The sequence below is a fragment of the Geospiza fortis genome, unplaced genomic scaffold (assembly GCF_000277835.1).
Source record: "Geospiza fortis unplaced genomic scaffold, GeoFor_1.0 scaffold590, whole genome shotgun sequence".
In the NCBI taxonomy this organism is placed as follows: domain Eukaryota; kingdom Metazoa; phylum Chordata; class Aves; order Passeriformes; family Thraupidae; genus Geospiza; species Geospiza fortis.
Window position 1 is genome coordinate 1,793,042 of NW_005054402.1, and position 14,372 is coordinate 1,807,413.

The 14,372-nt window shown below is 39.2% G+C and overlaps 1 protein-coding gene across 1 annotated transcript in view; it reads right to left on the bottom strand.

The window, feature by feature from the left end:
- Nucleotides 1-14,372, bottom strand: part of GALNT18 (polypeptide N-acetylgalactosaminyltransferase 18) — a 223,643-nt gene that overhangs the window by 15,039 nt on the left and 194,232 nt on the right. The window contains exon 14 of the mRNA XM_005426117.1: nucleotides 2,724-2,888. Coding sequence (XP_005426174.1) covers nucleotides 2,724-2,888 — 165 coding nt within the window. The remainder of the gene's footprint in view (nucleotides 1-2,723; nucleotides 2,889-14,372) is intronic.

Consider the following 14,372-nt stretch of genomic DNA (forward strand, 5'->3'; position numbering starts at 1 on the left):
TCAAGTTTGATATATATGCACAAGCATATACATATAGATGTGTATACACATACTTCTGATCTAAAAGATGTGACTTAATAATTAATTAAATAGTTCTTTAATAGATCTACAGAAGCAAGGAGTCCCCTAACTGAGGATAACCCATCTTCTACTTTTGCCATCTGGAATTCACTCATCATAACACAGTACAAAGGAGGATGAAAGTGTTACCTGAAGGATATATTTTTTTTTAAAGCTGTACAGTTTTCTATCAACCAGACTGCTGTCCATGTCCCGCCACAGACTATTGTGGGGCCTCTCAGATTATAGTGCTTCCTCATTCAAACTAATTTACCATAAATGTCTGTCAGGAAAAAATACAGATTTTTGTGCTGGTCAGGGAAATCTAGTTCAATTGGTTTATCCTACTTTGGGTGGTCAGTCTGTTTCCTGTTCCCCTTCTCAGACAATTCTCCACTTGCACTGCTGTATTTTTACTTACCTACACCATCAGACATTGCCATGGAATGGCTCAAGAGCCCAGAAAAGTCAAAGCACAGCTGCAGCTAAAGGAAAGTGCTACTAAAAGGCTACAACCAGCATCTACATTTTAATTAATAGTTCACAAATTTCAAGGCAATATAAGCATCAGTATGATACTCACAGTAGACCTGCTCACCGCACATACAGAAAAGAAATACCAGAGCTTTAAAGACGTAATGAAAAGGGTCTTTTTAGAGAGAACTTCCAAGATGGCCACACAAATACATCTTTTCACCAGGCTAAATGGGTGCACTTCAAATGGAGTTCATCAGTTGATCTTGGCAAGCCCTGATTACATTCATTAACTTTCTTCTAACTTACAGAATGTCCCCATTGAGCAATAATGACATTTTAATTGTATTGGCTCTTAGCAAAATCCTTTTTGAACAGAAAACTTTTAATTCTTCCATTTGTCTCTTAATTTATCATGAAGAAACAACTAACTAGCTTTCACTTCTCTCAGGGAGATGTTCCTTTGCAGAAGGAAGAGAGAGGCCTTAGAGTTGAGTTTACCAGTGCTGCACCTTCCTTGAGAGACTGTAGCTGGAATATGGAATTGCAACAATCCTGATACTGCTAAATCCCATTTTAAAAGATTTTAACAGCTAAATTATCAAGGCCTTCTACTGCTGCCCCCTGCCCCCAAAGCAAGATCTAACATAATCAGTATTATGAAATAGCAGTAGTATCCTGGAGTAGAAACCATTAATTGTCGCCAAAAGTTTGGAGTATACAGTGCAATCAATGGATAGGTGAACCATGCTAAAATGTTACTGAAATACTCTTCAATTTTAATCATACTTTTTAGAAATGGTATAAAAAAATCTAGTGCAGAGATGGATACAGTGAGGCTCTCCTCATGAAAAGACTGGTGTTAAAATTTGTGAGAAAATATAATTGAAACTTTGCCCTTGAGTGGCCAACTTAGGGATTTAAGATCTGTTGCTTGAGAGTTACCTCCTAAAGACCTAGACAACTTTCAAGTATAAATACAAAATAAGCTAATACTATGCTTTTCTGATTAATGTCCAGACACTTTCTGCACCAAAATTGACACTAACTGTACTACAAATGTCCTAAAGTATATGGATAATGGCTATTAAAGAAATTATTGAGTTGACAGAAAAGATATTTGCAAATCCACATGGATGTTACAGAAAAATTACATGTAGGAAAAAAAAATTTCTTTTAATGGTGAGCCTCAGCCTGTGGGCTGGAGTACCCAACTAGATTTGTTGACTCAAACTGCAGAGGAGCAACTATGATACCACCAAACTCACATTAGCTATGGCATCTGCCCCAGAAGCTACATCATGCATTTTAGAAAATTGTGTCATTTCATTTCACTGATTCACCAGCGTGCCAGCACCTGACATGGCAAAGTTCCACTGTGTTAAATTTACCTTAGGGAAAACTCATCTTTCTTTGAAAAACAGAATTTGACTGTCTTTGGTGTCCAACCACTGGAACCTGTTTTGTCTTCAGGGTAACCTATACCCCTCTGTGGAAACACTGCGATGCCTTGAGTCACCCTGCCATCTCCTCTTAGCTAAACCAGAGATCACTCCCTAAGTGTTATGTGGCAGAGCCTTTTTTCTAGCCCCAGAACTTTTGTAGCTTCTTTACTCTCCCTCATGTTTCTAAATCAGTTATGAATGCAGACACCAGGCCTGGCCTTGGTGTCCTGTCAGCACTCTCATCACTGTGAAAGCACCTCTCAGCATTTCCTTGAGCCTCTTTCTGCATCTCTCACACTCATGTAAAAGCATGAACCTTTTTAAAAAACAAACTGCAGAACTAGCTCATTTATGAGGCTGTTATCACCAATGATCCACTACCACCATTTGTGAGTATCTACTTCTAAAAAAAAAAACAAACCCACAGATTTCTGTTCCTCGTTCCTAAATAGGTCACTTTGCATTTGACTCCACTGAAATAGCCTTTTTTTTCACCCCCCCATAACAGTACTCTGCCTTAGAAACAAATTATTAATGGTGAATTCATAAAATATAGTCCAAGTTTTGTACCCTACTGAGGTAGCTGACATTGGGATCAAAACTAAACTTGCACAGAGGTCCTGGCTGTGTGCAAAGCAAGCGAGGATAAACCTGGTTCTGTTCTGTTAATAAACAGATTACTCACACTTCAACACAGAAACAGAGCTTTAAAACTTTCTGAAATGGCTGCTGGGTAAGAATTACCTGAGTAAATTGCCAGTAAAGCTTCATTCTCTTGGCTTTGGCATAATTGCATTCAATGAGCCTGGGCCTGCTGTTCACATCCACCAGGCATCTGTTGTCATCATCGTCGATCGTGGGGCTCAGAACACCCACGTGGAGCTGCTGACTGCTTGTGTAATAAACATTCTGCAACAGGAAGCACAAACACGATTTGTGGCCTCTACACAGAAGCAGCATTTTCACCCAAAAGCTAATGGCAAAGATAAATATGCTGAATGGCAGTAGGCTGACCCCATAGTGGCTTTTAAATTATCTCCTTTCATGCAGGAAGCAATACAACATTTTAAAAATTGGTCTAAACTAACAATTAATTGCTTAAATATTGGTTAAGTGTTTAAGAGGAAATATGCAAATACAACTGATTATTGTCTCATCATGTGACCTTTTACTTCTGTTTTCTATGGTCATACTGAGGGTCTTCAAAGATGGAAGATAGACACCCTGGGATTGGCTTGAATATGGACATCAGCTCTGATTAGACTGTTTAATCTCAGGATAACACCTCACTGGAGAGGTAAAAAAAGAGAACAGCAGCACAGGAGTTCAGAGCATCTCAGTCTTTTATAGGACAGACAAAAAGATAAATTAAGGTTTTCTGCAAACAAATGATAAAATCCACACTTCAAGCAGCCACTATGTAGGAAAAAAAAAAGTTGTTAGCAACTAGTGACAGATACAGGCATGAGAGAGAACAGAATGGCCACATTTCAAGGCTTTTGTTCTCATTTTACATTTTGTATCTCAATACACACAGATACAAGAGAAAAGGAAAAGGGACAGACACTGGCTGCTCTGTATTTCTAGCAAAGAAGGGCCCTCAAAGGCCTCAGTGATTACACCTGGGACCAAAGACATGAGTTTATTATGTTATACAAATTCTTTCTACTCTATTTGACTACAAAGATATGTGGAAGGTTTCTCTGGAAGAAAGAAAAGAAGGGGAAGGATGGAGGGGATATGTCCTTTTTCAGATTGGCAGGTTACATGTAAGCTGAGGAAGGTAACACAGGACTATGCCAGGACTGCCTGATTGCTAATCACAAATAGAATTAATTTTGCTAAAATCAGACCTTTTTCTTGGAAGGACCATGAGAAAGATGAAATGGAAACATCATGCTGTAGGTGTTAAGTCTGTGATAACTTGGAGGTGGCAGAGTCACAACAGACAAGAGTGGACAGAAGCACCAAATTAATGCCCCTGTCATTTACTGTAGGTATTCTATTTGTCTGTAACAAAAGGGAAACTGGAAATTATGCTGGGTGTATTTGGGAATCTTTTTGGTGCCCAGATTTTCCTGGTATTTGTTCATTGTTGGTGTTGTAAATTGTTTTATGTGTGAGTGTTCTCATTTGTGAAAACTCTGGTAAAATAGGAGAGAAAGCAGAAAAGCAGAACAGGCCAGGCACCATGAAGGATTTTGGAGTGTCATGTAATAAATAAATAAATACATACATACATAAATAAATGGAATGCTGTAAGTAGTCAATGCAGGGATTGAATACAATCACAACAAATGGTGGTGTTTTGGGCAAGGCTGCATCCCCAGTTTACCCTCCTGTAACACTGCCAGGGCAGATGTAACCTGCCAGAGCTGCATTAAAGTTAATTAAGTTACCATTAATGGTTTAGACTAATCCAAGGGTTTGCCCCCTTATTGAAGTTTCATTGTTTTCACCCCACAGAAACAATAACAAGCCTAAGTTGGCTGAAGTGAGGTGAGTGAAAGTTTTAAGAGGTTGAACAGAGAGAAGTTGAACAGTTCAGTCATGCCCTACAGGAGGAGAGCAGGGTAATACAAGGAACTGGCAGAGCACATTTCCAGAATGGATGGTTATCATTGAAGTAAGGATTGAAGTAAACTCTAAGAACTATAACAGGATCACACTGCATCCACAACTCAGGTTATTAACATTCCTGCAAACAAAACTGATGCCTTAGATAAACATTTAGAATGCACTTTCTAGACAGGCCAAGAGCAACTATTTTAGACATGTATATGATCTATTTAGACATTTTTTTGGAGAAACTGAGGTGGTGACCGAGCAAGGCTAAAAGATCGAGATGATCTTACAAGGGGATTGTTAGGACACCCTACAGATGAACTTTTTGTTGCAGCTCGTTTACCTCTTACTTGAAATTACTACTAGAAAACATAAAGGGAAATTGTCAGTTATTTAAATTTTTAACTAATAGGAAGGGATATTTCATTTCAGCAAGTTGTCACTACAGAAAACATGATACAAGAACGTAAAGGGGGGGTTGCATTTTTTTCTTAATGATACGTATCAGTCACTGGAAGCAGATGAGCAGGCTTGGCTGTAACTCTGAGAAGTGCATTCTATGGCTTAAGGTCTGCACAAAGAAAGCAGTGTGCCTGCACACCCTCGTGGCAGAGCTGTTTTTATCAGCTCACACACTTCAGCCTTTGGCAGCAAAGGCTGCAGGTAACCATTTCACCTCCTAGAGGGACAGAGCAAACCCAGTTCATACGACAGCTCTGCCAGCTTCCTCTGGTGTCAATGCAGCCACGGCTCAGCCCGAGCCTCCGTCTGGGCAGGAGCAGAACCATGGCTCTGCCTGGAGGAACTACTCAAGTCTGCTTGTTGGCAAAACTGTACAGAAGCAGAACAATCAAACACAGATTTAATTAGCAGGTTGCTAATTAGGAGAGCCTGCCTGCTAATATAACTGTGTTTTTCATTGCAGGCCAGTTAGAAAAAGAGGTGAGGTATCCTGAATTCTCACCCAGTGTTGGGAAAGGCACCGTACAGCTTGGTAAGTGGCATAAGCTCAAACAAAAACAGAACATGGTAGGGTGGCAACCTGTCCAGCAAGGCTCTTCCAAGATATTGCTTTGCTTATCCAGTAATGTGGACAATTTTTAACTGTTCTATGTATCATTACAAACATTTTAGTCTCTTAAAAAATAAATCAATTTCTTATTTCACTTCAGAATTTAAAACGTTGCACAACCTTGCAGCTTGACTGCTGTGCTTTTCTATTGGAGGAATCAAATCAAAAACACACAACCTCTAAAAATTCAATTTGAGCAACATTAGCCAATAGGAAGGTACTGGTTTGTGTTCTACCTGGCCAGAAAACCTTTCTTGAAACCTATCAACAGCCTCTGGTTCCTCTCCCCCACCCTGAGACTTGAACAGTCCTGTACGGAGAGAATACAGTACTAACTCTGTTGGGATGAAGGGAGGAAATCCATTTAGTAGAAAAGAATTAACTATTACTGATTACTGTTCTAGTCTGAAACCTAAAGCTACTAAACACGAAACCATGGTAAAGCCTCCCTTTAAACAATTTCATATATTCAAAATACTTTAATTGCTTTCATATAAGACCTTCCTGTTTCTATTTGCTTATTTGCATTTTCCAAAATACTTTTTGAAGGGTTTAAGGGTTTTTTTTGTTTTGTTTTGGGGTTTTGTTTGGTTTTGTTTATGGATGGTACACAAATTAGTTGTCTGGAGCAGGGTGTAGGAGATTACCTGAGTTACATGAACTGAATTACCCTCTCAAAATGTCAGCTATGCACACTCTGCCTTTTTATTGAACATATTTTAACTTGACCTTCAGGTAAAGTATGGCCTTACAGATTAAAACCATGCTCATGCTTTAACATCCTGTAGCCATATAAACACACTTGTCATTTAAACAAGCTGTTAAATACATCCTCCTTCTTTAGGAGGATGCTTTTAAGAAGCATCAACAAGCACACAAGCTGTTTTGCAGTGCACTTCAGCACAAAATGGACAATTGAGGCACTCTTGTTTAAAACACTTGAAAAGATACAGGTGAAATGCATTTCACTAGCACATTTGTTCTACAACATTGCAAACATCGCCATCAACCAACACAACAGGACAGAAATTCTGCAGTAATTCAGGGCAGTGATTTGTTGAACAACCACTCCAGTACTGTCCTAGAAGTCCAAATGACTGAACACTAAATATGAACTGCTAAATTGTTGGGGTAACTTTGAAAATTTTACTTAGAACTTGGACTTTTCATTTCAGCTACAATAGCAAATGTCACAGCAGTGCTTGTTCAAGGGACCAAGCCTTAGACAAAAATTTATTTTGATCCACTGCAGTTCAAGACACTTGCTGTATGCTGATTTACAGCATTCATTCCAAGTTCCTTAGCAAAACAAGCACACACTTTCACATCACCATCAAACACATACTCCCAGAGGAGCTACTGAATTTCCACAGGAAGAATCCTGCCTGAATATTGGTACCAAAGCACCAGGTAACAACTCCCTTTGTCTGTAACAAAATAAGCCTCCTTACATTTCATTAGTCTGTTCTAGCCCACAGCATTTTACCATCTTGTTTTTTCACTACAGCAGCATTGATGTACAGCTATGTCTCCTGGGCACCTGGCAGGGAGCACTTCTGTTGAGGAAATCACTTAGGTTTGACAAAAGGCACTTACCTTCTCAAAAAGTAAAGCTGCAAGGATTCAGCATTACTGTCAGTGAGAAACTCTGTAAAAACCTGGGTAGGATTTGTGATCCACGAAATCTCAGAGTCAATGTGTGCCCTGAGCCTTTGGCACCGCCACCTCTCCTTCAAGCACTCATCAGGTGGGTCAGTGCCATGCACACAGGGACAGGCTGACTCTGGAGGCTGCCACGGGCTGCCTCCTATCCTTGCAGGTCCAGCTGCATTCAGGGACCTCAGGAAATGTTCCCTGGAAGCCTGGTGCTCACAGCAGACTAAAGCGATAGGAAAGGAATTCCCATCTCCCATTGTTTCTTCAAAACAAAACCCTGGGTTATCAATCTAAAGCTTTGCAGCAAGCAAATGAATAAAGTAACAGCGGTTTCCTACCTCGGTCTGAAGAGAAGCACACTGGTTGCCTTCAAAGCATGACAGAGGTGTCTGCCACAAGGCTTCTGTTCCAGTCTCTTTTGTGTTCTCAAAGACCAGCCTCATAACTAAACTCTTCATAAATAATCTTCCCCCAGACTGTAAAATGTGGGGGTTTCTTGTAAATTGTTTCCAGTATTTTTAATATGTGCTGAGAAACTTGGCTTGCAAATACCCTTTTATCTCTAAACTGGCACCTTTGTACTGAAGGAACAATTAGTCTGTAGCTCTCTTGAATTTATTTTACTAGAAGTGTCCTATCTAAAGCCATCACTTCATTTCCGTTTGCTCTACCCAATAACCTCTCTGTCTATTCACATTAAGACAAGCAAACTGAGATTGGTATCACATAATTAAAACTAATTAAATGGTTCCCCAAATCCTCATATGAGGTGAAAGTGTGAGGTTTAGTCAAGGCATACTTTATTTTGTTAAACAATTTATCTTTTTTTCTTAAGAAAAACATTTATTTGTCCTGAAAAAAAGATATCTAAAGGATATTGAAAGGATTCATGAGAACATGAACGAGTGGTAGTTGAGAGCTGCACAGGATTCTCAGGAAATCATCATAATGACTAGGAACTATTAGAGAAAATTAGGTGTTTTAAATGTTCTTCACACATGCATTTCAGGTGAACTAGTTTGCTCAATGTTATTTTTTTTCTATTTAATATTCTAAGTTTAACATTTTCTAAGAGTTTGCTGCACTATCAAGAAAGCTTACAATACTGCAATGCAAACAAGAGCTGTATTCAGTACTGCTACTCAGACCAACTCCAGAAGTAAGGAAAAGCAGCTTCACCCTTTATTTGTCATTGCACCAAGCCACACCCTTGCTCATTTTTGGGGAATGCCAGGAGTCCCCTCTCTCCTGATGCAATCTCATGTAGCAAATCAGCAGGGAAGATAAAATTGAGAGTTTATGTTTGGAGTCAAATTCTCCCCTAAATCTCAGTTGTTAAATTCAGAACAAAGGGTCTTTTGGTCCTTTTTTTCCACCCATCTCTTCCTGGACAGATTCTGCTTTCAGCTGTAATCTTGAAATATCACTTGCACAGCCCTCTCACTGCCAAAGAGTTCATCCTCTGCTCAGCTAGTGCTCCCTGAAAAGCCCTGCACAGTGCACACACAGATGCCAGGGGGCATGGAGGGAGCACAGCACAAAGCAGAGCTGAGCAAGAAGGCTCAAAATCAGAATATGAGTTAGTGATTTATAAAGGGTTAGAGCTGAGATAATGTATAGGGAACCTAGCACGTGCATGTAGAACACTTCCTTGCTGATATTAAAGATCTATGACAAGTTTTGGTCACTTCTGTTTTACACAGGGGGATGATGCTAAGCACAATCCACAGAATCTCCTCCTGTACTTCAGCTCTGGCCCAGCCTGGTCAGACAGAGCCAGACCAAAAGACTGGGAGAGACCTCACTGGTACAGCTCAGCCACTCAGTCAGGGCCTGCCAAACTGACAGGTGCTGCTGCTCTTTCTGAAAATCACCAACTTGATCACCTTGGCAGGTTTCCTGTAGGGCTGGAAGGATAATTTTGGTGCAGCACTCACAATATCGTGTGCTGCGTCGCAGTGGCACAGTGCAGAACACACCTAAACCTGCCACAGGAGAAATGAAACCCAAGGTAATTCAACCAACATTTTTTTGCCCGGTGAAAATATTTCAAACACCTACCCAAGATAAAATCTGCACAACACCCATGATGCTGTAGAGTACAGGGGAGGGTAAATGAGCTCTGCTTACTTGGACACATATGCACAGCTCTGGCCTTTTCAATGATGTCATGTAGAACTTCTGTCCTTAAGAAGTTTGCCCTAAAAGGTCAAATTGTGATTCCCATTGCAATTAACACTGAAATTCCACTGACTTTGAGTGTGATGGGCTTTTTGGCTCCAAGTTTGTTATTAAACTTTGAAAAGCCACCAGACTTCATAAAGACTTCAGAGCTGGAGTGGGTTGCCAGTTGCAGTAAATTATTCATAGGAGCTGGTTTATCATGTAGCAAAAAATTACACTTAGATGTTCAACTTAACACAAGATGATTATCTGAAGGATAAATTGCCAACTCCCCACTGTAAGTTTAGAGCAATACATACCAATTTTCAGGCTGAAAGCCATTTGTAATCCTTGTGGCAATGTTCCCAGATGAAATCACGCTGGAGACTGGTACATGTCTCTGCATTTATAATGAGCAAGCTTAATGCTCACCACCAGCAGTATTTATTTGCTACTTTGCCTTTGGCATAATAACTGAGGGATAAGAAGCCTGATTCACCACTGCTTTATTCCATCTTTGAACCATATGAATCCATGAACTCATTTATTGTAAGGATTAATATATTAACATACTAGGTCCAAAGTCTCATAGCAGATTCATACTTGACTGTAACTCCAGCTAAGGAGCAGTCTGATGGATTCCAGTAAATCTAGACTTAGCTCCCATTGCCTTTACTTGGCTGTTTGCATTGTTCCTGATTCCTATTCTGGCATTTCTTGCTAAGTAAATACATCAGAAAGAAAGAGCTTTCCAAGCCTGATTAGAAAATGCCCAACAGAATCCAAGTTCATTCTGAACAACACAAACATATACATCACTGATATAAAAATCAAGTGTTTTCCCATTTATTATTCATGTAGGAAGTGGCAGAGGAGAGAGGCTGTGCTGTCCTGTAGTAACAACATCTCTGTGTCTTGTGCTGCCCTAAAACACTGCTGAGGAAGAAAATACATGAGAACATGGGCTGAGAATTAGAGAAAGTTACCCCTAAGCCACAGGTCAACTCCAGAAGATTCATGATGGTTTTGGAGGCAGGTTTTCAGCCTGATGGTGCAACTTTAAAACCATTATGATGATACTTTATTCATGTTGAGGATCAATTAACTTTGAATCTTGCCTTAGTGAAGAGCTGACAGACAGCTCTGGTACACCAAGTGTAGCAACACCTTAACTTAGATTTTAATGGTATTAAAGTGAGATTCACTATTTCACTTCAGTGTCTATATTTGTATCTACTGAATTAAGGCACCAGCATACTGATTATTTGACCTACTTGCTCTTCTTCATGTCCATGCACTAATTAGGACCTGAACTCGAAGCAACAATATTTGATAGTAATAAAACCAATGTGCTCTGAAACTTTAAATAATACACTGTGGTGCTCGAAATACATGCTTAAAAACAGAGATATGTTAACATTTTGATAGAAAATAGGTACTAAATGCCAGATCTTTTCTTTTTAATTTAAATTCATGAACTCATATTGCAGTGGAATACTTAATTCTGGTATTGCCTACTTTGGTATTCTGCTTTGGTTTTATTTTAAACACGCAGACAAAAATCCTATTACTTAAGCTCCACTTTTTAAATTGAATAAAGCTGTCAATCATGGGTTTTATATATGCTCTCAGTATTTACTGTCAAAGTTCTCCTAATTCTGGTAAGTACAGAATTAACAGGACCTGGATAAATTAAAATTTACTTGATTTGGTTCCTAATGTTTTTTGGGGTTTTGCTCTTTTCTCTGCACAAGACCTCTACATTTCTTCCAGACCAAAAAAAACAAAAGACAAAAAAAAAAAAACAAAAAAAGGGGGCAGCAAGAAATCCAGAACCATTCTGGCATCTGTGTCCTGCTTTTTTAAAAACATGTTGTCTTATGGCTCCTGTGACTTGGACCTATCTGCAGTTTCCTTCACCTTTTCCCACTAACCTCTCTTTAACTATTTTATTTGTGGATTCCTAAAGAATCCCACGTCTTTCTTACCCTGTTTTCTTTTCCTTCAACACATACTCACCAGGCAACAAACAGCTTTTGTTTCCATATGCTGATGCACTGGTCCATCCTTTAAAGCAGAGCTGACTTCTAGGCAAATTAAAATCTGAGCTAGTTCACTGCCATCTCTGTATAAGCATTTGGTAGCTCAGACTCAATAACTCTAAAAGCAGGTTTTTTACCTTTTCATAGCTAGACCTCCAGATTAGAATGGGCACAGTTATGTTCAGATAATTGAGTGTTTATATAATGCACATCTTCACCTTGAACCTCCTCCCAATCATCAAATCTTGCCATACAGCCTATTTTTCCTGCAATAAAATACAAATTTTCCACTTAAAATTGACCCTTGCTGGCTTCCTCACTGATGTCAAGATTCATGCCCACTTCAAATCCCTCCTGAATGCTTCTTAATTTTGGTTTTCAGGCTGCCTTTCTGAAAGGCAATGTCTTTCCTCTTGTTCTGTTTTCCACACTGCTTAAACTCACTTGTCTTCATTTTCAAAGCCCTTCTGAACCCTTCTCATGTTACTTATCAGCCAAGCAAGCATTACTAGCTTATGATCCAGCTCCTAATTGCCAGCCTTCACTGTTCTCTGCCCATTCCACAGAATTTCCCAAATGTTCAGAAAGAAAAAAATAAAACAGGAATTTTAATTGTTCTGATTAATCCAAGAATGCTCTGTCAGTACCTCCTAGCATTCCTTTCTCCTCTCTCCCAGAATCTCCTGTTTCTAATACTCTGTTTGTAGGCTTCAGCTCTTCAAGTCAAGGGTGTATTGAGTGTATCAAGTCAAGGTTTTATTCTGAGGTTGTAGAGCACTTGATGTAAAAGACATCTGGGTAACTATTGGAGTGCCTAGAACTGCAATAATAAGCATAACAATAAAAAGATGCAGTGCCAGGGATGTATCATGTAGCTTACCACTCATCAGAAAGTGGTTCTTCTAGTGGTGTAACCTGAGAGTTTTCTAAAAAAAATTGTGTTATTTCTACCACTATTATGTTTTCTAAACTAAATTTGATTAATTTTTTTGTCTACAAGGGATAAATTAAGGCAAATTACAACCAAATGCCACACCCTCTTAAGATGCTCTACAGTAAACACCTTGATCTCAAGGGTTTTGAAGTTCTTTCTTGTTTGTTTGAGGTTTTCAGTTTGTAGATTCATTTAGTTTTGCTTTGTAATTCAGCCCTGTCATGTTTAATTTTGTATGGCAGTGAGCAATGACTGTGGATACAGAGGTCCTTTAATTCCTCTTGTGTTCCACAAGTGCTGTAATTTTTCATCATTTTGTGACAGGAACAAAGGAAGGTAGTTACTGTACAACTCTGGAAGAATCCCCAGCTCCCTACAGGTATAGCTTTACACATAAGCCTATTCTTTCTCCTGGCTTCACTTAAAGGAATCACAAATCTGTTTCTCAGATAAGATGAGCCAGTTTCACCCATTCTTAGAATCATGTTTGCATTTGATGTCAGTTTTCCAGAGGTACTACATTGACACCAACACATGCAAATTCAAGAAAAAAATTATCTAAAATGTAGTAACTTTTTGCGCTAAAGACAATAGAATAAAACTTCTATATGGAAGTGAACACATTTTAACCTAAGCTGGCTAGTGACAATCTCTCTTTTGTTTTTTTTTTTTTAACTACTAGCAAGGACATATTCTTCCCCCACAGAGACACCCCAAAGAACAATACAACCACAAGAGTACAGCCAGTGTTAAGTTTATAAAGTGACCCTCATGCAAGCACCTTTGAGAAGACAAACTGAAATGTCAAACCACCTGCAACCAAAGAATCCACGTAGAGACTTCAGTTACAAAGGCAATGCCAAAATTAATACGCAAATTAAAACTAAAATAATAACTTAGAACATCCCAGTGTGTCAGAGCACTTTGACAAAAGTAAAGCTCTGAAGTTTTCACCTAGTCCTATTAGCAGTGTTTCCTTCAGCAGCAGTTTTAACCTCCCCCTTGACCTCCTAACCTCTCTGAAATCATTCTACTCTGAAAGTCTTATTATGGATATTATGAAAGTTGGAACACGACCCATCTGGAGACCCACAGGATGAGAAGCACCAGTGGTCTGGAGCACTATCAATGTTCCAACACAGTGAGGAAGGACAAAAGCCTCTGCAGTGCAGCAGAGGGCCTCAAACACCAAAACAAAAAGAATGAAAAAGAATTTCACTTTGTTCAAACACAAGAATATGAGAGAAAATCAGCACAGATGCACAGCAGTCACACAGACAATCCTCTTCAGTGTTTTGTCTCTCACCTGGTTTCAGGAACTGTCTTACAGCTGAGATACTGCCATCTGGGAACAACATCTTAAAGGCTTATTACTTGCAGGTACATTGCGCGTTTCCATGCACAGAACATTCAGTGCTGCACTTTCAGTGACAAACAGCAGTTTTTGTCTCAAGTTCCACCACTTGAGCTGCTCAGTGGGTATTTCTGTAGTCTTTTCCCAGGTTAGAATTAGTCACTTTTCAGAGTTAAACCTGGCACTATTTGCCTCAGGTTATCATGTCATACATGCCTACACTGACAGAAAATACATACTATATGTAGCCTAGTTTCATGCTTGGTAACATTATTTTTAATAAACTATAGCAAATGAGATCTCTGTCAGGTTTAGCTGCATGCTTTGTCATAATATGAATAAAACTCCAGACATCTGATGTCTATGCTGTGATGTGCTTTTCTTTAAATGACTTACACGACTTAACAGCCAACTTCACAACAGAGCATTAATGGATGAGACAACTTGAATTCTGATGTTGCAGGCAAGACTGACAACCACCAAAGCAAAGAGCACATTTATAATTTTTTGTTGATTATCTCTGCCATCAACAGTTAAGCTTTTCTCTTTTTATAGCAGAACAAAGGTTTTCTCTCCCTTTGGGTTTGTGCTGAAGGGGGCCTGTGGT